Source organism: Nicotiana sylvestris, chromosome 5 (genome assembly GCF_000393655.2).
Source record: "Nicotiana sylvestris chromosome 5, ASM39365v2, whole genome shotgun sequence".
NCBI lineage: Eukaryota > Viridiplantae > Streptophyta > Magnoliopsida > Solanales > Solanaceae > Nicotiana > Nicotiana sylvestris.
The window spans coordinates 1162639-1186179 of NC_091061.1; the positions used below are offsets into that span (position 1 = coordinate 1162639).

General features: G+C 37.3%; 2 protein-coding genes across 3 annotated transcripts; both read right to left on the minus strand.

The window, feature by feature from the left end:
- Positions 1-4282: 4282 nt before the first annotated feature.
- Positions 4283-7714, minus strand: LOC104240164 (probable WRKY transcription factor 41). Of its 2 annotated transcripts, XM_009794940.2 has the most exons (3): positions 7127-7706; positions 6181-6303; positions 4283-5491 (listed from the first exon to the last, which is right to left on the minus strand). In XM_009794940.2, exons 1-3 carry the CDS (start codon positions 7438-7440, stop codon positions 4726-4728), a joined length of 1203 nt encoding a protein of 400 aa, XP_009793242.1. In that variant the 5' UTR covers positions 7441-7706; the 3' UTR covers positions 4283-4725. The 2 variants fall into 2 exon arrangements, with proteins under 2 accessions (XP_009793242.1, XP_009793243.1); XM_009794941.2 differs by lacking the exon at positions 6181-6303 and having other exon boundaries at positions 7127-7714.
- A 1315-nt stretch (positions 7715-9029) lies between these two features.
- On the minus strand, positions 9030-18308 carry LOC104240166 (uncharacterized). Its single transcript, XM_009794943.2, has 8 exons — positions 17941-18308; positions 17765-17838; positions 16631-16711; positions 16135-16219; positions 15597-15694; positions 15024-15111; positions 12759-13110; positions 9030-9435 (listed from the first exon to the last, which is right to left on the minus strand). The coding sequence occupies exons 1-8, from the start codon at positions 18226-18228 to the stop codon at positions 9182-9184; spliced, it is 1320 nt and encodes a 439-aa protein (XP_009793245.1). The 5' UTR covers positions 18229-18308; the 3' UTR covers positions 9030-9181.
- Positions 18309-23541: the final 5233 nt, after the last annotated feature.

Below are 23541 nucleotides of genomic sequence, written 5' to 3' on the forward strand. Positions count from 1 at the left end.
CATCTTCCCCCTTGCATCTCTTTCTCTTCGCCGGCGACAACAACCAGACCTCTGCCATCTAATTTAAACAAAAACTAGAAGGCCCAATCAAATGCTCCTAGCTTCTAATTTCTAAATATTTTCGAGATACAAAATTCGAGTACCAAATATTGGAATCTTTTGCAAAAAACTTATTAAGATTTGATCCAAACGCCAAAAACAATTAGTTGTACTAGAATATTGGTTCTTCTTAAGCAAACCTACAACCCTCTCCAATGGTATATAATGGTAAGTGGGTTCCTTCATGGTTTCCCCCAACAGGTGTAAGGGGAAAAAGGAAGAGAAGAGAAAAGTTGCTTCAATGGTGAAGGTATAGTGATTTTTCGACAGGTGAGTGTTAGATTGATTTTAGGATGGTGGAGAAGTTGTGGAGCATCAATGGTGGACGATGGAGAGGTCTGGATGGGCTCTCGACGGGCAGGTGGTGGATTAGTTTAGAAAAATAAAAAAGAGAAACTAAAAAAAGGAAAGAAAGAAAGAAATGTTATTGTAATCGTTGGATAAATTTCACTAAATCTGAACTGTTTAAATAAAATATCAGACATATAATTTTTTAATATTCAGATGCCTCATTTTGTTTGTAAAACACGCGCTAGCCACGTAGGCAAAGAGGTGTGTATTAGACACACTCTGGAAAGGTTGAGTGTGTAAGATGATTTTCATGGTCAGAAAGTGTGTAACAGGGATTTGGTCCAAAGTTCAGGGGTAACTTATGTATTTTACCTTTTAATCATGGAAATATATATATATAGGTCTGCCGTGAAAGATACTGCTATTTCATAAATCCCAAAATAGAAAATTAAAGAGAAAAACCATCCATAACCATAGACATTTATTACATTGATATACTAGCTCCCCAACAGACATAACTTGAGCTAACCTTATTAATCAGAGTACAAGAAAAAAGATAGACTTAAGCATATTTAAACTCCCAATTTCTCTAGACGATAGTACAGTAACCAGTAGGAGAATCCCCGGCGGCGACGGCGGCGGCGGCGACAGAACCCTCGCCGTCACCGGTGGTTTTGACACCGGGCCAATCCTTGCACTGGCAGTGTTGTCCTTCTGGGATTCGGTTGTAAACAGAAGGAACATGTCTTCCACAACCACCCCAACTGGTCTTTCCACAAGTCGAACACTTAACCTCGTAACACATGATTGTCGTTTTCTCCTCTCTTGATCTTCGATTATTTCGTAAGAATTGTGGTTGGTTTATGAAAGAGAAAGAAACGTTGGCTGTATATAGTAGTAAAAACCGTGCTGAAAATTGTGTGGTCCATCTCCATAACGAAAAAGTCTAAAGTTGCCAAATTGGTGGGCGTTAGGAAGAAAAAATTTAAACCAATACTTCGTTCTGATTGGTCGAAGAGCTACGCCATTTCTCCTATTAAAGACTTTTACTCTTATTTCTAGTTGTTTCGATGGCCGTGGATACACTGCATGGCCGTGGATACACTGCATGAGAGCAGTACCATCCACTCTCCACCAAATGATGAAATTCTCAACAAAGGATGGAGTTAAGACCGTATACGGGGAACAACATGCGGCAAGGGAAATGTTCGCGGTGCACGACGTGGTACCGGAGCCAATATCTCCGCCCGCGCCAACAAGGATTAAAGAATTAGACCTCACAAAAAAATATAAGAAAATAGTTCGTGAGAAAAATAGAGAGTGAACGATATTATAGTGGGTAAAAACATCAAAAGAGAGTTATTTCTTTTGAGTGTTGTAGCTATTCTCAAGGGCCGTGATTTTTCCCTTATTCAAAAAAAATTTCACGTAAAAATCTCACTGTGATTATCGCTCTTTTATTCTTGTTAATTACCGTATTGTGGTGCTATATTATTATTTTGCTTTTATTAATATTATTTATGTGGGGTTTTTGGTGATATATTGAATGTCCAATTGTTTCTTGACGCTTTTTGTGGGTTGACTGACTTTGGAAACGGCGTCATCTACAAGGAGTTGAATCACTGTTTGCAGATTTCTGAAAATGCTTTTACTTTATTCAACTGCCAATAAAAGTTTTTTTTTTCGCCAATAATATCACCTACTATTATTTTTAATTTTTTGTTTATGCTTTGTTTTTTGCTCTCAAAAAAATTGTGGCTGTCACTTTATCCGTCTCAATTTAGTTGTCGTGTTTTAGCCTAGAGTCTATCGGAAAATAGCAACTCTCTATCTATATAAGGTAGAGCCTAAGGGTAAAACCGCTTCTCCCTAAATTTCACTTGTGAAATTATACTGAATTTTTTATTTATCATTCTAATTTAATTGTCGTGTTTCATATGTTTGCAGTTTGGTGGAGGCAAATTCATGTTGATTTATGTTATGAGTATATTTCTTGGATAAAAGCTACTCCATAAAAGAAAGATCCATGAATTAATATCTTTTTGGATTTCGAGATTCTAAATCTAAGTGAAGTAAATTATTTTGTCTTCCAAAAATGAATAAGTATTAATGAACTGGTATTTTAAAAACGCAAAAGGAAAAAGGACAATGAGTTTTATAGCTCATGAAAGGACATTTTTGAATGGTCCAATAAATTTTATAGCTCATAAACGTAGTAACTCAAATATAGTTTAAATCAATAATAATGCTAACAAAATAAATTCAATTCAATACTAGAAATGACAATAGTGTTGGATATATGCTTTTAGTTTTGCATTAGTTTATAATAAAAATGCATAACTTAATTTATCTTTTTCTTTAGTGCTTAGTCATATAATTAATAGTACTTCTTTGGTGTACTTATATTAGCATGACTTATTTTTTACCCGTAAAACGGTACAGTTAAATTTGTTCGTGATTTCTAGACAAGTGAAGTAATTTGATCCAAAAAATAACAAAGTAACTGATGAAAAATTTTACTTAGCCTTAAAATGTAGATGAAATGGCAGAGCTGATGAGTCTGGGAACAGGGTTTCCAGGCACATAATTATGAGATCAAAAAGCGAGAAAGCAAAATTGTATTAAAAATCTGCATTGAATGTAGCGTAAGTTAGGCAGAAAATTCATGTCCTTTACAATGATAAATCAACTCCATATTTATAGCTATGTCTAGGGAAGGAGGTCCTAGAATCATGTCCTTCTTTAATATCAATTATGAGGGTCATTGATGAAGATGTAACGGTAGACATAAATGCCAAATTCCTTGTAACGGACCATCATCTTTAATGTTGCAAAATATTCTGTATTAAATGTTACCGAGCGTAAAACATTTAATACTCCTTTTATGATCGTTATTCCTTCCGGTGACAAGCGGAATAGCTATGTTCGGTGGTCATCCCCATCTTAGGTTCCACGTGTCCTTCCTTTAAGCGGCCACGTATCATGTCGTATTTTTTCCCTATACAGATAGGACCCCTGCTTTCCGGTGACATAATCTTGTGTTACCGGAAAGTTGGTAGAAATAGTTCTTTTTTGTGGGAATTACTATAACCCCCTCTGCAATCCTCTGTCGGATGATTAGACGCACGTCTCTCCGCATTTAATGTTCCGAACACACGTCAACCCATGATTTAGCATAGCTTTTGCCGTTTATCGAGGTAATCATAGCCATGACTTTATCCGCCAAAACATTACTTAATACGCATCATCCTCCTCTTATGTACTTCATAATTTCTTAAACTTCTAACTTCCACTTGTGCTAAATTTTGTACTCTAACCAGTTACAATTGAGAGGGTGCAGTTGTGGATAGTAAAGGTTACTTCACCTTTAACAAGAGGTCTTAGTTTAGAGCACCGGAAATGGAATTCTCTTTAGAACTCTCTATAGTGGGCTTTCTACGGCACAAATCTAGATTAGTCGGGAAGTTGGTTCAGAACCAGATGATTAAACTAAGAAGAGGGGGACAAAGAGAGGGATGAGAATACCTCTTCCTGGAGTTAGAAGGACGGTCAAAACTCTTTCAGCTAGATTTCAGTCGAGGGCGAATGTAACATTTCAGATGTATGAATTTATATATAAAAATCTACTAAAATTTTAATAAATATTAGATTTGAATACATAATTTTAACAGTACAATTAGTGCAATGCTAAAAATCTTAAAATTGAACCCAACAACAACCCAGTGAAATCCCCACAAGTGGGGTCTAGGGAGGGTAGTATGTACGCAGACCTTACCCCTACCTATGAAGATAGAGAGGCTATTTCCGAAAGAGCCTCGGCTCAAGAACGTTAAAAAAGAAAAAGAAAATGGAATGATACAGAAACAATAGCAACCACGAGGTAAACAAACAATAAAAGCAAATAATACAACGAGTAATGATAGAGATCCAGGGATACGAAACTACAAGAATAGTGCCAATCTTACTGCTAATACTGACACACTGTATAGAAATAAGGGACTAGGAATAGGAAAGTTAAAATTGAACCCATTAAAGTTAAATTCTGGATCCGCCTCTGATTTCAGTCGTCTGTTTCCATTATTTCAGTGTAAACAGGGTTCCAAAATAAGCATCATCCCTTTTCAAGATATGGGAGAAGATGATCTAACATAAATATATAGAGACTAATTGTAAGAGGGGTGTCTACTTGGACAATCCAAATGTTGCATTGTCTACTCATCAACCGAACTACATTTCTCAACACAAATATAGGGCTTGAACCAAAGTTGTTCGTACTACTGAACTCGTAAGTTTGACTGTAGATTTCCCTGGCGCATTCTTCATGGGCCTGAAATTCTATGCATGTTTCATGTAACGCTCAGGGAAGTTGACTCTGGCATTTTTCCCGTACAATCTATAGGCGGCATCATCGTAAGCCACAGCAGCATCATGAGAATTGTCAAAAGTGCCAAGCCAGACGCGAGCACCACGCTTGGGATCGCGGATGTCAGCTGCCCATTTCCCCCAAGAACGCTGGCGGACACCTCTATAGATGCGCCTCGCATTTTCAGGTGCACTATTAGATAAGGTAGTGAGACTAGTAGTATCATCAAGTAACAAATTGCGGACTGAAGTTGGTGTGGAGATGAAATCGACACCTTTATAAGTGCAGCTAACATTTTCAGGTCCATCATTAAGTAAAGCGGTGAGTCTAGCATCATCATCAAATGACAAAAAATTCCAGTCAGGATGGGGTGAAGAAGTTGGTGTGGAAATGAAGTCGGAATTGGCGATGTTGAATAGTGAATTGGAATTGGAGTTTGATGAGAATACAACACCTGTTGAGGAATTGTTGAATGAATTATTTGGTGTTGAAACCATCTCAGCAATATCAGATTCAGATATTTCCCCTCTTCTTCCAACTTCTTCAGATTGTTTTTCTTTTGTTAGCACTGTTAGCACAGGTGCAGGTAATTCTTCATTTTGGTTTTTGCTTTCTTGACCACAACTGTGACTTTCTCCATAAATAACTTCAAAAATTGGCGGCTCTGTGTCACTTCGCTTGACCATCTTAGTAGCAATACATTTAGACAAATGACGACGAGCACATCGATAATATTCTCTGCAGTGCCATAGAAAAATAATTGTTAGAAGTTAACCTGGAATTCAATGATCAATATGTGAAATTAACATGGATAGTGTATTACTTAAGTTGCTTTGACACGGCGGTTTAGGTGCCGCACACCTATCGACACGACACTGAGTATTGTGTGGGTATGGGATCCATACCGGATTTGGTCAAATAATTTTGGGTACTTTGACCATGACGGACGAAAAAATTCGAGACGATATACTATTTGATTCTCAAAATCAAAACCAAAACCAGGGTAAATTTGAGAAAATAAACATACTTTATCGAGGAAATCAATCTTTAACGTATCTAGAGCTTGAGAATAAAAAAGAAATTTACACTTTACAAGTTATACATAAGTATTCCACAAAATCTCTCATAATTTAGAGATATTTTGATATTTGTATTTTTTGAATTATTTTAGTTGGATCCCGGTACCTATATCCGTACTAGGATCCGTATCCCAGAAAATTAGAATTTACATTTTGAAGGATCCGATCTCTAGATCCGCACTCGTGTCGGACACCCACACCCGTGTCCGAGCAACTTAGTGTAGTACCATCCAACCCTTAAGCCAATTCATGTCAAAAAATGAAGGGGAACTTGGTATATACATGAAGACAGAGATGTCCAGATTCTGGTTGCTGCTGAGCAAGGAACATAGAGAAACAAATTCTCACCTGGGATATTTTGCTCCTAAAATATGTTTCTGTCCATATTTTCTCCAACTGTATCCATCCTCAGGTGGAACCTCTTCTCCAGATCGAGCATGTACGTACTCTGTCCTTCGCGAGATCATCTTCCTACAATGATTAATTGTCTCACAAAAATAAAAGTTCCTAACAAGAACCTCCATCAAATGAAAGAATACTCCAATTTCATTCATATAAAATCTTTCTTTAAATCATCACTTAACCATATTATATCAAGATTAGCTAGGTACCAAGAGCCTACAGGTCAGGGGTTCGAGCCGTGTTAGCAGCCACTAATGCTTGCATTAGGATAGGCTGTCTACATCACACCTTTGGAGCGAGACCCTTCCCCGGACCCTGCGAGAACACGGGATACCTTGTGCACCACGCTGCCCTTGCTAAGCTAGGTACCAAGAGAGCCAGATTGTGCAAAGCATTCAATTTACCACTAAGATCTAAAGCAATTCGCTACTCTTTGAATGTTCTAAAGATCTATAAGCTTAAATGTAGCACATATAACTTCCACTTATGCTAAATTTTGTACTCCAACCAGTTACAAGTGAGAGGGTGCGGTTGTGGATAGTAAAGGTTACTTCACCCTTAAAAGAGAGGTCTTAATTTAGATCCCTGGAAATGGAGTTCTCTTTGAGCTCTCCATAGTGGGCTTTCTACGGCACAAATCAGGATTAGTCGGGAAGTCGGTTGGGATATCAGATGATTAAACTAAGGGGAAAAAGGGAAGCCCGGTGGGGAAAGGGCCACACCCAAAAGGGTGTGATGTAGACAGCCTAACCTAATGCAAGCATTAGTGGCGGCTTCCATGGCTCGAACCCGTGACCTATAGATCACACGGAGACAACTTTTGTCGGTACTCCAAGGCTCCCCTTCATGATTAAACTAAGAAGAGCGGGAAAAAAGAGAGGGATGAAAATACCTCTTCCTGGAGTTAGAAGGACGGTCAGAACTCTTTGTGCTACTATCAACCGGAAGATGAGGAGATTCCAGCTTAGCAGTTGATGAAGATGGTGCTGAATTGATAATCTGTTTGCCTTTGCTCATTACTGATAAAGCTGTGCCATTTAAGAGGGACAGTGCTTTATCATAAGAAGAAAGTATTTCCACAGATAAATACTGGCATACATCCTGTTTCATGGGATCAAAGTGCTTTTGCAGCTGACACATCAATTCCCTCCCCTTGGTTAGCTCAGTTATTACAACTTCTCTCTCCCAACAATTCTCCTCTCCCATTTTCCGCAAAATCTGAACGCTAAGCAAAGTCACGAAGCTAGCTGACTACGCTCCAGTAGAGCGCAAAACCAGAGATGATGGTTGAACTTAAACAAGGCTAAACATAGTCAACAGAAAAATTGCAGATCTGAATATGAATTTGAGCTTGATGAGGAAAGGTAATTTTGCTTTTTGCTAGTGAGAGAGAATAAAAAATGAATGAAAAGGGAAAATTCAAAGAAATGAATTGGAAGGTATACAAATTAGAGGAAATGAAGTGTGAAGACTTGCTTATTAGTCTTCATGCCCTTAACAAAGGTAATTGACAGAGTCAACGCACATTGCATTAGTTGACTATCAACACATTCTTTTACATTCAAGATAGGAACTCATAGTACCTACTACTTTTTTTGATGACCGAGAAATCCATCTAGGCCGATCGTTTGGACCAACCGCAGTCTTCGAAACTCGGTTGATAATGGGCCCGCCCCTCTACCCTTCTCGACTTAAATACCAAGCTTTGCTTTGCATGGTATGGGGGCTTGAACCTGTGACCTAAGACACAAACCCACCACCCTTTGCCACTTGAGCTAGGCCCTGGGGGCCCTCATAGTACCTACTACTTCCTTAGTTCTTTTTTGTTCTTTTTTTTTCCAAAGGGAAAATAGTCAAATTTTCTTGCGCAGAAAACAATTTGGCAGGGGTAAGGTAAGATCTACATACACACTACCCTCCCAAGATCCCACTTGTGAGATTTCACTGAATTTGTTGTAGTTGTTGTATTATATTTATCCTCCATTTAAGATTTCGAATAAATTTGCCTTTGGCCTTTGGATAATATATATCAAACTAATTTCCTTTCAAATTAAAATTTTTAAACTACTATTACTTCAACATTCATCCATACTTGTACAAATCAAACTAATGATGTAAAATGAAATAGGAGAAATATTTTATTTCTATTTTTTTTTTTTCCACTGAATGGAAACTCCATAACTGCCAACTCGAAATTGGAAATGAACCCTTGTCGAGACATCAAATCTGACCAAAGTTAACTTGACTGATTTATACGATTCAAGCATCAGGTTTTTCATTACAAGAATGATCACCATAAAAATATTTTCCCTATAAAAAATGAAATTATTGATGCAGAAGACTACCCAAATTTCCAAGAATTTCCAATGCAAAGTGTAGTTCCACAGCAAATGGCACTGGCAACTGCTTCCTGCTGGAGCTTCTTTCTTCTTCAACAGTATTGCACACTTGAGTGCAAATGTATCCTCACCCCCAATGGAAAACCAAAAAGAATTTCTAGTCATGTGACTGACCAGGTACAACAACAACATATCCAGTGTAGTCCCACAAGTGGGGTCAATGTGACTGACCAGGTAATATCCGCAAATTCCCAGAGTAAAACTCATGCAATTTCAGTAGTGAAAAGAGCCACGCACAACAGTGCACGTTTACAAAATTAGACAACACCCGGGATTTCACCAAAGAAAGAAATAATCGATCACCCCTTGCTATTGACAAAAGAGAACAATTTTAAGATCCTCACACTTCCAAAAAAAAAGGAAGACCGATCTTATAGAAGAAAAGTACAAGTGAAATGAAACTGGAAACATAGAGCTGTTATTGATGTTACTAATGTAGATTCAGAAACTAATCCGCAACAGATGTACCAACAAAGTCTCTTTCTACTATTCAATTAAACAAATGGAAATGTAAGACTAGGCAACAATGCCAAGTGAAGATTAAAATACTACAAAATATCAAAAAAGTATTCCAGACCTTGACCAATTTCCCAAATTGAAATGCCTGCCCCCCATGAAAGAGCTTCCTCAAGCCGCACTGCAAGTGACATGAGCGACGGGTAGAATACAGCATGCTGGACTTGCTGATTGTCAGAATACAAGAAGAAATGCTCAGCACTGTCCTCCTCCCACTGAATTAAAGGCTTGTGTTCCTCCAACAAAGAGAGATATTCGTGTGATATGATAGGCCCCCCACCTAAACCTGTGCAGGTAATGATCCTTCGCAAATGATGAACAGATACAAACAACTAAACAATCATTATGCTCTTTAAGGATTATTATTAGTGCCACTTCATGGAAACCCATATAGGATGAAATAATCATCCAATCCTCTGGTTAAATTATCTTTGAAAATTCAAATATTAGAGACGTTTAATCACTAATACTTGAATCGACTTTAAAGGTTGTTTCTGTTAGTTTGATAGTTAAATAGTAGTAAATAACCCTAATCCCATATGTATTAGGAGTAAGACATATTATATATATATATATATATATATATATAGGGCTCATTGTATCATTGTCAATATTAATCAATAATATTTTCTCCCGTGCATTCTCACATGGTATCAGAGCTTTGGTGAGGATAGATCGTTGTGCGTCATCCAACGACATCCGGGAAGAAAAACTCAGTCACCGTGAGATTTTCCAGTGGCCTAAGTGACTATTTGCTTTAAAGTCACTAATTATCAGTGTTGTGCGAAATCCAACACCACCAAAAGGTTCCCAAGAGATAGACGACCAAACCCCAGAAAAAAACCACCTGAAAACACTCACCCACGCGCCTGCTGGAGTTCTGCCGTCGCCGGCGCGTCTGTCCCACACGCCGACACATGAACAGTGTTCCGGCTAAATTTGAAAAAGTTCTTTTGAATAGTGTAATCGTCTTGCAATTCCGAGCCTACCCATCCAATTTAAACCTGATTCCGACAACTTATATTTTTCCGGTGTGAACATTGATTTCCGGCGGAACAGTGATTTTCAGAAAATTTTCTGTTTTTTTTCCGGCGTGAACATTATAATGTCATCCTTATTAGAAGCCTTAGACACACAATCCGTTGGATCCAATGCATTGAATCCAATCCAGATGGTTTCCTTACCGGATTTAATTGAGTTCCTTCAGTACAAAGCACATAAACAGACATCTTCAAAATTAGCCTCTGTTGTTCCAACAAATAGTAGCATGACTTGTGTCTCCCAATCTTCACCTTCTGAGTCTTGGGTCATTGATTCAGGTGCATCTGATCATATTTCTGGTAGCAAATCTCTTTTCACTAGTATTTTATATTCTCAATCTTTTCCAACAGTCACAATGGCCAATGGGTCTCAAGTCATGGCAACTGCAATAGGTCAAGCAAGTCCACTTCATTCCTTACCTCTAGACTCAGTTCTTTATGTTCCTGGTAGTCCTTTTAATCTCATAGTCGTTGGTCGCTTAGCCAAATCACTTAAATATGTTGTTTTATTTCTTGATGACCTTGTTGTTATACAAGAACGCAGTACAGGGCGGATCATTGGTACCGGACATGAATCAGATGGACTTTATTACCTTATCCTTGCAAAATCACATGGACTCGCATCTTGTCTTCCTCCAATAATTGGTCCCGTTACTGATTCACCAGATTTATTACATAAACAGTTAGGACATCTCAGTTTGTCAAAACTTCAGAAAATGGTACCTGGCTTATCTCACTTGTCCACTCTAGAGTGTGAGTCATGTCAGCTCGGTAAGCATACCGGCTCCCATTTCCCTCGGCGTCTTGATAATCGAGCAAAGTCACTTTGTACTTTAGTCCATTCAGATGTTTGAGGTCCTAGTCGGGTCAGTTCTACTTTGGGATTCCACTACTTTGCCAGTTTCATTGATGATTATTCCAGGTGCACTTGGATATTTTTGATGAAAAATCGATCTGAGTTGTTTTCTATTTTCCAGACCTTCCACGCTGAAATTCAAAATCAATTTGGGGTTTCTATCCGCACATTTCGTAGTGATAATGCCCTAAAGTATTTGTCTTCCCTATTTCAGCAGTTTATGAACTCTCGTGGGATTATTCATCAAACATCTTGTCCATACGCATCCCAACAAAATGTGGTAGCTGAAAGAAAGAATAAACATCTTATTGAAACTGGTTGTACCCTACTCATACAATCCCATGTTCCGCTGCGTTTTTGGGGATGCAGTTCTTACATCTTGTTATCTTATTAATCGTATGCCATCTTCAGCTATCCAAAATCAAGTTCCATTCTCTGTATTGTTTCCCCACTTACCTTTGTTCTCACTTCCACCCCGTGTCTTTGGGAGTACGTGCTTTGTTCATGACCTTACTCCAGGAAAAGAAAAGTTAGCTCTTCGTGCTCTTAAGTGCATATTTCTGGGTTACTCGAGAACGCAAAAGGGATGCAGTTGTCTGCATTCTTCGGTATATAAAATCAGCTCCAGGCAAAGGCTTATTGTTTGAGGATCGAGGCCATGAGCAGATCGTTGGATACTCGGATGCTGATTGGGCAGGATCACCTTCTGATAGACGTTCTACGTCTGGATATTATGTCTTAGTAGGAGGAAATTTGGTGTCTTGGAAGAGCAAGAAACAGAATGTGGTTGCTCGGTCTAGTGCAGAAGCAGAATATCGAGCAATGGCTACGGCGACATGTGAGCTAATTTGGATCAAACAGTTGCTCAAGGAGTTGAAATTTGGTGAGATTAGTCAGATGGGACTTGTGTGTGATAATCAAGCTGCTCTTCATATTGCGTCAAATCCGTGTTTCATGAGAGAAATAAACACATCGAGATTAATTGTCATTTTGTTAGAGAAAAGATACTCTCGGAGGATATTGCTACAAAATTTGTGAAGTCGAATGATCAGCTTGCTGATATTTTCACCAAGTCCCTCACTAGTTCTCGTATTAGTTATATATGTAAAAAGCTCGGTACATATGATTTATATGCACCAGCTTAAGGGAGAGTGTTAGTTTGATATATATATATATATATGGCTCATTGTATCATTGTCAATATTAATCAATAATATTGTCTCCCGTGCATTCTCGCAGTTTCATTGCACTTGAATCATTAAAATTTATCCTTAAATATTCTGCTGATGTTACTCTCATAGGCCAAGGTAAATTGAAACTACATCCTTGCATTCACCCATAGCCAACTGAATATTTTAGTTGCATTTCCATCCAGCAAACTATATATCCCAAGATCTCAACGGAGATGAGTGATCAACTGGAATCATTTAAAATAAAATTTAGCAGTCCTTTACATGACATGAATATTAACTTGGTCTCTACATCTATAATTTCAGAAAGTTCCAATGTTCTTCGTCAAAACTTTACAGATTAGGGAAAGTTAGAATTCCATTTAGCTATTTGTTGGTATGTTTCAGTAAACCTTGTTTTTAGCATTTTCTATGAAGCAATCCTAGATATCATTAGAGGTTCTTATACTTCTTTTTCCTTGGGGGGGGGGGGGGGGGGGAGATTGTTGCTACATATAGCACAGAAAGATAGATATATACATACCTTTTGACAGGACAAAATCATTGCCATAGAAGTTGATCCCGACAAAGATCTTTTCAGCCAATCTCCTACCTTTGCTGCCAGCACCGGCAAGAAGATGCAAGGTCGAGCGTATCCACTTCAGAGGTGCATTGGGACCTGGATTATAAGGACTTGAATAGTCATACGTCATAAGAGAGAAACCATCTACGGCATCACTCAGAGCTTGTAAATCTTCTGGTCCAAAATCATGCTCCTGCAGCTTATCTGTACGTGGTGGACCTATCACATATACTAACTGTAGATTTGTCTTGCCATTCCTTTCTAAGTGCACAGAATGCATAGCTTCTCCAAGTTGTTTTATAAATTTTAATGCCTACACTCGCAACCCATCAAACAAGTTAAAAAAGACCATCAGCAATCTTGTAAACTCCTTTCTCTAAAAATCTTGTGAACTACTCCATATGGCAAAATTACACTCACCCATGCAGAGTTCCTTAAGTTAAAAAAAAAAAAAAAAAAAAAAAAATTATAAACTAAGGATCAAATCATCTTACCAAAAGGTCAAAAATGTAGATTTAAATGTCAAACTCCCCTGATTCTCTAAAATCTTTTAACATTATTTTCTGCATCCATACTGTAAATTGACTTATATGAACAAAGGAAACAACAACTTACACTCTTGGTTTAATGAAGAAAATAATCTGTGCCTTTAGAACCTCAATTTCATTGTAGCTGTGTTTCACATCCAATCTTACCGTCACAGTGCATGTAGCCGAACATTCCCGCCTACATCTTAGGCACAATCACCAAACAGAAACAGCAACCCGGGCCTTTAGACTTAAATGTTTTTCATCCTTTTTATTATTTCTTTACATAGAGAACCTTAAATGTTCTTCCAGAAGGATTCACCACATTCTCACAGGCCAATTAGTCAAAATAAAATGGATAAATGACTACAATTAACTGATTAAATAATTTTTATTTTTATTTTTGGGCGAAGCTGACTATTGTATAATTGACAGCCACAACATAAAAAGTTATTGATAATAAGAGTAGAAATTTTATGACATAAAAAAGTTAGGAGACCATTAATTGTTTACAAGACTCATTATACACCAAAAGTAAGGTGGGCTCAGATAATGCCAATTCGGACCTCCTTGATGAATGATCATTTCAAGGTCTGATTAGAACAGCATTGTTCAAAGGGGCAATGCTCCTTGGCATATATTTGTAACCAGCATACCCACATAGCCATTTAACAAAACCAAAAGAAGAAAGAAACAGCTAACTATACCTATTTGAAGCACTATCAGTGGGCAACTTGAACCATTGTTGAGCTTAGATTTGCAAAGGAACTGATGGGCAGATATGTTTATTTGTAAGCGAGTGCTACTTAAATAATATAATAGTAATTATAGGGTCTGTTATATCTCCAAAAAAAATAGACGAAGTAAGGGAATTTCATTAAATGGCATCAACAAGATGCATAGCAAAAAATATATCTCCACAATTTTAGGGCTTTTGACATTTATTTCCCAATAATTAAGGGCCTTTGGCACTTAAATGACAATTAGAGGGGTTGCGTAGATTGAAAGAGTTGGGAAATGATGTTCCACCTTGTATTTATTAGTAGAGTGAATAGACATTTCTACATAGGTAATAAACTACTGATTTTACCGGAAACTACTATCAAGGTAGTGGTCTAACCTTAAATACTATGACACATAATGTTTGGCATTTACCTCAGTTGGGAAGGAAAAAATGATTCTCCCCAACCAAGATCTGAATGAAAATGCGAAGTCTTATACTGTTACATATGCACTGTTTACTGTGACATTCTCAATTCACTGATGAAACCATTTTGCAATTAATGGGAAAAACACTTGCTTTCTTTAAGAGCACAACTCAGTCAATTTTCCTTACAACTCTATCTAGTAAATAATATTTTTCACTTTCGCAGTCAACCAATGCCTCAATACCAAATAAGTTGGGCTCGGCAAGAGATACAACAAGAAGACTTCCCAAGGATGTCGCATCATAGTACTCTTGCACAAACATGTATAATTCTGGATGCAATCAAAAAAAGAAAATTGAAAAGTACAAGATAGGATCTTATAAAACTTAGGGGTCAATTGTTTTGCAGAAGTTAGAACCACACACCATCTTATAAGAACAACAAAGCGTGTTATAGTTCAGGCTCTACACAAATGGTCATCATTCCTAAGTGTATCACTGAAAGGAAAAAGCAAAGAACAAGAAGAAGAAGAAAGAAGGTAAGCACTTAACCATGTTTCTCTTATCTGAATCATGCAAGATGCCATAAGCTACCCATCTTGACCAGGATTCAAGCACAATACCATCATACTCCAGTTCCCTACATAAGATAAAAGGATTCCAAAGTGTGTGGATGAAGAAAATGTATAGACAGAAAAGATATAATAATTGCATTTCCAACCACTGAATGAAGGTTACTATTTGTAACAGTATAGGAAGTCAGCAATCATTATTGGTAGGATAAAGATATTAAATCAGTTACAATATCTCTAAGCAAAATTTAACCAAAATAAGTAGGTAATAGAATGAAAATCGCTAGCAAACACTCACAAGATACACATTTGGCAAAACTTATCTCTATAGTCCAAGCCGACGAACAAAACTATCTGATAGAGCATACACTTTCTACTTTATAATATTATGCATAAATTATTCATTCACTATCTTTGTACACAGCACAGGTGGCAGCAAATAGCACCAATTTAACTTATAGTTGAGTACCCACACCATCCCCTTCCCCCCACCTTCATGGAAAAGTCAATAAAGATAAGAAAATTCAAGCAGACAGCTAAAACAGAGACTCACTTGCACTCCGTTATGATAAGGTTGATTGCTTTCTCCCTAAGCCTCTTCTTCTTAAGCAGGTCCACTGGAATTGCCTCCAGGACAACTCTAGGTAAAATCTATACATAGAGAACAGGAAGAAGACCATTAGATAAGTTGGTGACCCAACTTAAGGTAAAGATTAGACGATTAGTTAATTCTCAGCTGTTAGCAATTAGCATCATCTCTATAGGCTTCTCTATTCAGGGGACCTGTTAGGCAACGGCAAGCAATTCCAAGAAAAAAACTTTCTTGGGAGCAAGTGGTCGAACAAGTACTAGACAAACAGTACCAGATGCCTTCGACCCCCGAGCCAAACCCAACCTCCCCGGCTTATCAGAAATAAAATACAGTGGTAAAGGAACCAATTCTAAGCAGTAACCCAACACTTCACCCTAGACTCCTGATGAAATCATGTTCCCCCCTTTTGTTCACCTCACGGTGTTCCAGCTGTATGAGTGCCACAAATTACATAATATATCTGCAATAATATACATTTCAATGTGGTCGGTTACCATACCAGAGAATTTCCTTTCATTCGAATGTCTGAAATCCATCCTCTATCGGCATTATGTCTTCCATTCAGAACTAATTTACTTCCTTCACTGGCATCATAAAGTACAAGAAGTAATGATATTAAAACGTGGAAATGCTTATAATACAAACAGTTCTCTTATAGTCGTAAGATATTGAAGAGTATTCCTGATATTGCAGCCCCTCTAAATCAGTACCCATTCCTATACTTGATTAAAATTTGATTCATTACTTTCATTTATTTGATAGTAGCAAGGACCTGGTGGTTATAGAGAAAACAACAAAAAACAACTATATCTAACAGCTTAGTCGTTGTTCTCAAGAGAAGGATCAGGCTTTAAAATTAATCATCTCATGGACAACGTCACAGAGCCAATTGAATAGCATGAAAACACATAGTTTATGATAACTGCATTATGCTTCAATGTATCCCCAAGGTACTTTCACTATTCAGCAGTTAAGCTAATCATGAGTTCACTTACTTCTTCAGTTCATACCAAACAGGTGACAGATGTGTAATTTTAGAACTGAACTTCTTCGCCAGGTCATAGCCTTTTGAATTCCTGCACCATTGGTCATACCGTCATGAACTGTAGAAACAATTTCTTTTAATAGGTAGTTCCACATTGGCACATCTAAGAAATTTCTATTCAGCATTCTTTCATGCTAAAATGAACAGAAACAAGCTAGTAAAAGGTTCCCCCTTCCCAAAGTTTTAATTTTTCCACATTTATCCATCACTTGAATCCTCACCGATTGCAGAATTTTCCTGTCATGAAATAACCCCTTTGCTTAAAACAAAGAACAAACTACTAATATAACTCCTCCTCAACCCCAAAGTAGTTGGTTCGACTATAAGAGTCCTCTATATCCATTCCACCTATGAAGACTCTTCATAATTTAACTATTTTTCGAATAGTCATCAACCTACCGCAACCATCCCCCGGCTCTACAAACCTCAATAGACACATAATTTGAGTTCTACACTAAAAAAGGTTTCATGTTTAAGTGCATGACATTATGAACATTACCCAGAGCAGGTCTTATAATCTAGTACTCCCTCCGTTCCAAAAAGGATGGAACTATTTCCTTACTGGTCTATTCCATAAAAATAAAAAAGATGGCCCTTTTCTGAATTTGAAAATAGTTCAACTTGAACTTCCCGATTTACTCTTAATGACAAAGCTTTTATAGCCACACAAATTTTATGGCAAGTTTACGACCACAAATTGCAAAAGTCTTCCTTTCTTTCTTAAATTTTGTATCAGTCAAACAAGTTCACACAAATTGAAACGGATGGAGTAGGGTTTAGTGTCTAAATCAGTTTGTATTCTCTTGTCCTTTCCAACCATCAACCACTCACAAAGATTAAGAAAAAGGTGGATTTCGACATATAAAACTTCATACTTTCTCTGTTCCTTATTAGTCCATTTAAAAAAGAATGACATATTTCTATACTTAGAAACATCTAACTATAAACTTCCCGATTTATTCACAAGTTTCAAGAGTCTCCTTTTTTTCTACTTACAACTCTAAAACGAGTAAAACTACGTCATATAAACTGAAGCAGTAACAATTAAACATTATTCAACATAGAGTTAAACAAATGCAAATACCATGGAGTAATGTAGGCCAGGACAGGATTCCTAAAATACCGCTGACTTATATTTTCTGAGACTTTAGAATTCTCCTGCAATTCTTAAAATTCACCAAAATAAATCAAATATAAATATATAAACAAAAGATGTATTTTTTTACAAAAGAAATAGAAATTGGCGGAGTAGAAATGTACAGTGAGAATTTCACGGTAGGTTAAATCGGTTTTAACGAGGCCACGCTGGTGAACATACGGTCTGTTACTATCACCACCATCACGAACAGTAGTAGAGAAATAGTAATTTTGACGGTAAATAAGTACAAAAATTGCAACGAAGAGAATGCAGAAGGTGGTGAGCCAACGGTGCCGATTTGTGTGAGATTTTACTGAGCCGTGGGTCTGGTGGTTCTGGGATGAGGACTCGACTCTTTCGGACCGGTGGCTCGAGCTCGGACCTCCTTGTCTGCTTCGCTTCTTAGCCATTTGTGATCGACACTGACATAATTCGAACCGGAGCTGAAGGAGAGAGTTGATTAATAGAGTGGAAGTTAACAATTGCACATGAGTTTCTATTTTTACATTTTGGTCTAGTTACTTTTTGTAAATAAGTTATACTCCCCGTCCCAATTTATATGACATACGACTCCGTGAGTAAAATAGTTGTTTCTTGATCGTGATTTTTTTATATGTCTTTTAAATATTTTAATTTATATTTATTATAACTTGTACTATTACATTTAACATAATTTTTAAATATATAAATTTTATTTTAAATAACTTTAAAATTTTATGTTCGAATTTACAATTAAAATGAGACAACAATAAGGGGCCATTTAGCTCGCATAGTTCAAAGGCAAATTTGATCATTTTCCTTTTTTAAAAAAATAATACGTAGCATATTTGGACCAACCTTATAGCGGCACAGGTATATTTAAAGGGGAAGTGCACAGTTAGCCACTAATTACAGATATCTTTATTCTTTAGTCATTGTTTAAAATATATTTACTCTTTAGCCAGTGTTTAATAAATTTTTATCTGCCCGAACGAAAATATCCATGTGCTAGACATGAGTGCTGTATAAATATTAAGGACATATTGTCCTTAACTTCATGAATGTTGTGTAAATATTAAGGACAAAGTATCATGTCATGAATGTTAAGGTCATGGCGTATTAACTTCATATGTGCAGTGTAAATGTTAAGGACATAATATTCTTAACTTGTATTTGCATCTTCTGTTGTTAAACTTTAGGACCTCATGCCCTTAATTTCATATGTGCAGTGTAAATGTTAAGGACATAGTGTCCTTAACTTTATGAGTATTGTGTAAATATTAAGGACATGATGTCCTTAACTTCATGAATGTTGTGTAAATATTAAGTACAAAGTGTCTTGTCATGTCCTTAACTTTATTGTGTAGTGTAAATGTTAAGGACACGGCGTCCTTAACTTCATGTGTGCAATGTAAACGTTAAGGACACTGTCACACCTCCTTTTTGCGCGCCTACCCCGAATGATAAATGCGTGAGGGAGTTTTTCCATTTTAAGTGACAATATTAGAAATTGGATTATTTATTTAATTCAGAGTTGCCACTTGGGAAAGGTTTGGCTTTTGGTGTCCCAAGTCACCGGTTTATCTTGAATCCCAATTCGAGGAAAATATTCGACTTTCCAAATGAAGTCTGCGAACCAGAAATTCTAAGTGAGGAATTTTGTTGACCCGAGGGAAGGTGTTAGGCACCCCCGAATCCCGTGGTTCTAGCACGGTCGCTTAAATTGTTATAATGGCTAAATATCTGATTTTAATACATGTTATAACTTGTGCTTTTATCAACTTTAAACCGCTTTTATTATTATTATTTTTTAATAGAATTGCAACGTCGTGAAAATGCATCTCGAACCACGTCGCAATCAATGCACCCGTGGTTGTTAATACATTCCGACTTCGTTGAGATTCGGATTTAGGTCACATAGATGCGCACCCGAATTTAAGAATGTAAATTAATTAAAATCGCGCCTAAGAGTCTAACGCGTTGTTATCCTCGAGGAAGGCAGTGAAATTCACTAAACGGCCCATCCCAAATTCTAAGTATTTATTATGACCAATTATTGAGGGCCCCGCAATTTGCATTTTTTATTTGGCGAGGCTCGTCTCATTATCAAAAAGGATGACCTATAGTGGCTATGTTTTCTTTTTTTTTCGTTCGTCTCTATAATGAAAGAAAAAAAGTTCTAACTTATTTACATGCTCACGAGTTATTATAGTTGAATTTCGAAAGTGAGTCATTAAATCTGAAAACGATACAATAAGAGCAATTGGTTACCAATTATGGGCCCAGGTCCGATGTATAAGGGGTAAAACTGGACCTGTGCCATCCTCATTTAGATGTTGGGCTTAACTAAATGACTCTACACATGTTCGAACTTTAAGAATCCGAAATGAAAGTGATGCCTAATGAAACCCATTTTTACGAATTCAGATGAACAAGTTGTTAACATGAAATAGTTTGAACTATTGAGTAATCGCCTAAGGCCTGATACGTATTTGGAACATGCTGTTTAATCGACTAAATTGAACTAGCAGAATGTTACAACTACACTGTCAGTCCATTTAAACAAAAAGCCTACGGGGAAGTAGTTTACGTCTTAAACTGCTATAGGATAAAGCCCATGTTATACATAAACAACAACCAACTGATTCTAGTTCATGCAACTAGCTAACATATATACAAATGAGATTCAATATGTAAACAGAGTTTACATAGGCAATGCATAGAATGTTTTAAATACAGACAATAAAAAAGAAAGAAAAGACTACATTAAACTATAGCTTCAAATCTTTCCCATTTCTCGCATTTATGCTTCGAATAGCTTACAAGATGTACCAGTGTGTTCAGTTTGTGTACCTGGTATTTGGAAGAGCAAAGAAAAGAGATGAAGATCAGTGGAAGCAGCAGTAGATGTTCAGCAAATAACAATAGCCAACAGCAACAGTAACAACAAGGCAGAATAAACCCCAGTGAACAAACCAGAAATAACTCAATGAAATAGTACCCAATATCCAAACAACAGACTCAGGAGGCTCAGTTGAGATCCGGAAATACCAATGTTAATCACAGGTAGAAATAGGTGAATCCGAAACAACAATGGAATAACAGTTTCTGATTTTCCGACACTCAAAGAAAGAAACCTAAGTTTCAATAGAACAATAGCAGGTTAATGCTGATTTCAAACAGAAAAAGTGAAGAAAAGCAGAATTTTCAGCTTCAATGGAGCAACAGAGATTTTCTTTTGTTTATTGTCTACCCAGGATTGAAGTCCAAAAATGAGCTCTCTTTACTAGTTCCAAAAAAATCCTCCTTTAGGTTCTAACTCCTTTTTGGTTCTCCCCCTCCTTCTGCCTATCAGTGACTCTGTATATATCTCCAAAAGATCCCTCATTCCAGCTCTTAAGAGCACTAAAATCAGAAAAATATCCTCCCCCTCCCCCTTCTTTTGCCCACTATTGTATGTTTTTGTTCCCCACTACACATGTCCTATCCTGTTTTTAATTCAAAGATTATGGGCGACATTTATTTAATCACTCCCCAACAAAACCTCCCCCATACCATTATATTTTGTTCCTAACTTTATTTGAACAAATGCATTAGATTAATGGTATATTGGTACTTCCTGACAGTCCACTCAAGTTAACCTTCTTTTTCCAAGTTTTGAAATCCCCAACTTACCCCTGAAACCCTTGAGATTCACTGTCCTAAACCAAACCCCTTAAGTGCTGGATACAAACTTTGATCAACGACCTACTCAAACCTACTCATTCACTAAACTGAACCCAACTAGTTACAACAGCTACAATCAATTCAAATAAGCTAGTAATTCAAAAATACTAAATCAGATGGCATTTTGAATGAAACCTAAGAGTTCAGGGCAACATATATTGAACTAGCTATAAATGGGGAAACAATCATATTTAAACTCAGCAAGACAAGATGGACTGAGAGCAACTTGACCAGCACATGCCCTAAGCAGATTTAGAGTACAAAAGTAGGGAACAGCCAACAGAGTTTCAAAGGGGGGGGGGGTTGACTAATTTAGGCTGAACAAACGAACCATAAGTTAGTCTCAATTAACTGAAAACGACCACAGGCTCAAATCTGAACTCAATATTACCTAGGAAAATATGTTAACACAACATTCAGAACACAAACGAAGCATGAGGGGTCACATCCAAGAATGAACTAAACATCAGACTAATTCTCATGTTACTCTATCATTCAAACATATCAGACTAATCGATAACACATTACAGCGTACAACAAATAACAATAAACAGAAAAATGATAATAAAATTGGATCCAATAAAAAGTCCTGACGGGGCACAATGGGATCAATCAAACGAGGCTAAATTATAACCATCTAAACAACAATTAGACGTAACACCAAGAACAAGAGAGGAGGAAAGGAGTACCTTAAACAAATACAAGACTAGACGAACCCAGGTTGAACACTTGACTCGACTCTTTTGAGGTCGAAGGGACCTTAATCGAGTGTTCTCGACTGAGAACACATTGACTAAGGTCCATTAGACACCCAAATTTCTCCCCTTCGGACTGGTTCCAGCTTTGGTTTTCCAGGGTTCTTGGTTTGATTTTAGGGTTCGAATAGTTCCAACCAGGTTTGAAAGGAAACCAGTGTGTCTTAGGTATAAGAGAGGTTAGGGGATGTCAGGGTGTGAGTTTAGGGTGGATTGGGGTATGTCCGGGGCTTTGCTCGAACCTTCAAATGAAGATTCAAGAAGCTCGAAGATGATTCGATGCAAACGGATACTGGTGTTGGATTGGGGGTGGTTAGATGATTTAAGGGTGTTAATTTGGGGGTCGTCGGGTGAACTAAGGTCTTTGACTGGTTTTCGATCTGATATTCGAGACATACTAGTGGGATTCAAGGACAATAGAAGGTATATTCAGAAAGAGGAGGGTGAGGGGGTTCTATGGTGTGAAGATGGGGTTGTTTGGACCACCGGAATCGCCGTGAGGTGATTTCCGGTGGGCGGTGCATGGTGGTTGAAGGCAAAGGGTTTGTTTGGTCTCCGAGGTTTGGAGACGAAGGTAAAAGGGGGGTTCGGTTTAGGGGGCGTGGGGGCAAGGTGTTAAGGTTATATACCGGGGGGGTGTCCTAGCCGTTGGATCAAATCCGTCCAACGGCCTGGATCAGATCATTTAGGTCACGACGTCATTTGGTTTAAGCGTTGGGAATGGGTCAATCCGGGTACCAGTGGGTCGGGTATCTGGGGAAAGTCTGGATCCGTTAGATGAAGTGAGATGAACGGCTCCGATCAAATACATCTAAACGACTTCGCTTGGAAAACCCAGGTCGTGGACTGGGTCGGTGTAACGAATTGGGCCTGATTTTCAAACGGATTTTTTGGCCCAAATCCGGTATTTTCCTCCCCTTTCATTCTTTTAATTTAAACAAAAATTCCTAATTAAATTAAAACCAAAATTAAACTACCCAAATATTAATTAACATTCAACAATAATTAACACACAAATTAGAACGTAAAAATAAAAATCACAGGATAACGACAATTAGAATAAAAATGCATATTTTATGATTTCCCCCTTAAAAACCAAAATTATGGTTTAATTGATTCCTACATGCACAATTAAATTCTAAGTATGCATGCGACCTATATTTTTGTATATTTAAATAACTAAAAACAAGGTAAACATTTACGGAAAAAAGATAATTACCAAAATGTCACGCAAATTCTCAAAATTGTACACAGATGACATTT

Coding starts and splice junctions, on each gene's coding strand:
- LOC104240166 (XM_009794943.2), bottom strand. CDS start 18,228: ATGGCTAAGAAGCGAAGCAGACAAGGAGGTCCGAGCTCGAGCCACCGG. Junction 17,839..17,940: donor CCTACCGTGAAATTCTCACT/GTACATTTCTAC, acceptor TAAGAATTGCAG/GAGAATTCTAAAGTCTCAGA. Junction 15,112..15,596: donor CTTATCATAACGGAGTGCAA/GTGAGTCTCTGT, acceptor TATCTTATGTAG/GGAACTGGAGTATGATGGTA.
- LOC104240164 (XM_009794940.2), bottom strand. CDS start 7,440: ATGGGAGAGGAGAATTGTTGGGAGAGAGAAGTTGTAATAACTGAGCTA. Junction 6,304..7,126: donor CCTTCTAACTCCAGGAAGAG/GTATTTTCATCC, acceptor TAATCATTGTAG/GAAGATGATCTCGCGAAGGA. Junction 5,492..6,180: donor TTAGGAGCAAAATATCCCAG/GTGAGAATTTGT, acceptor ATGGCACTGCAG/AGAATATTATCGATGTGCTC.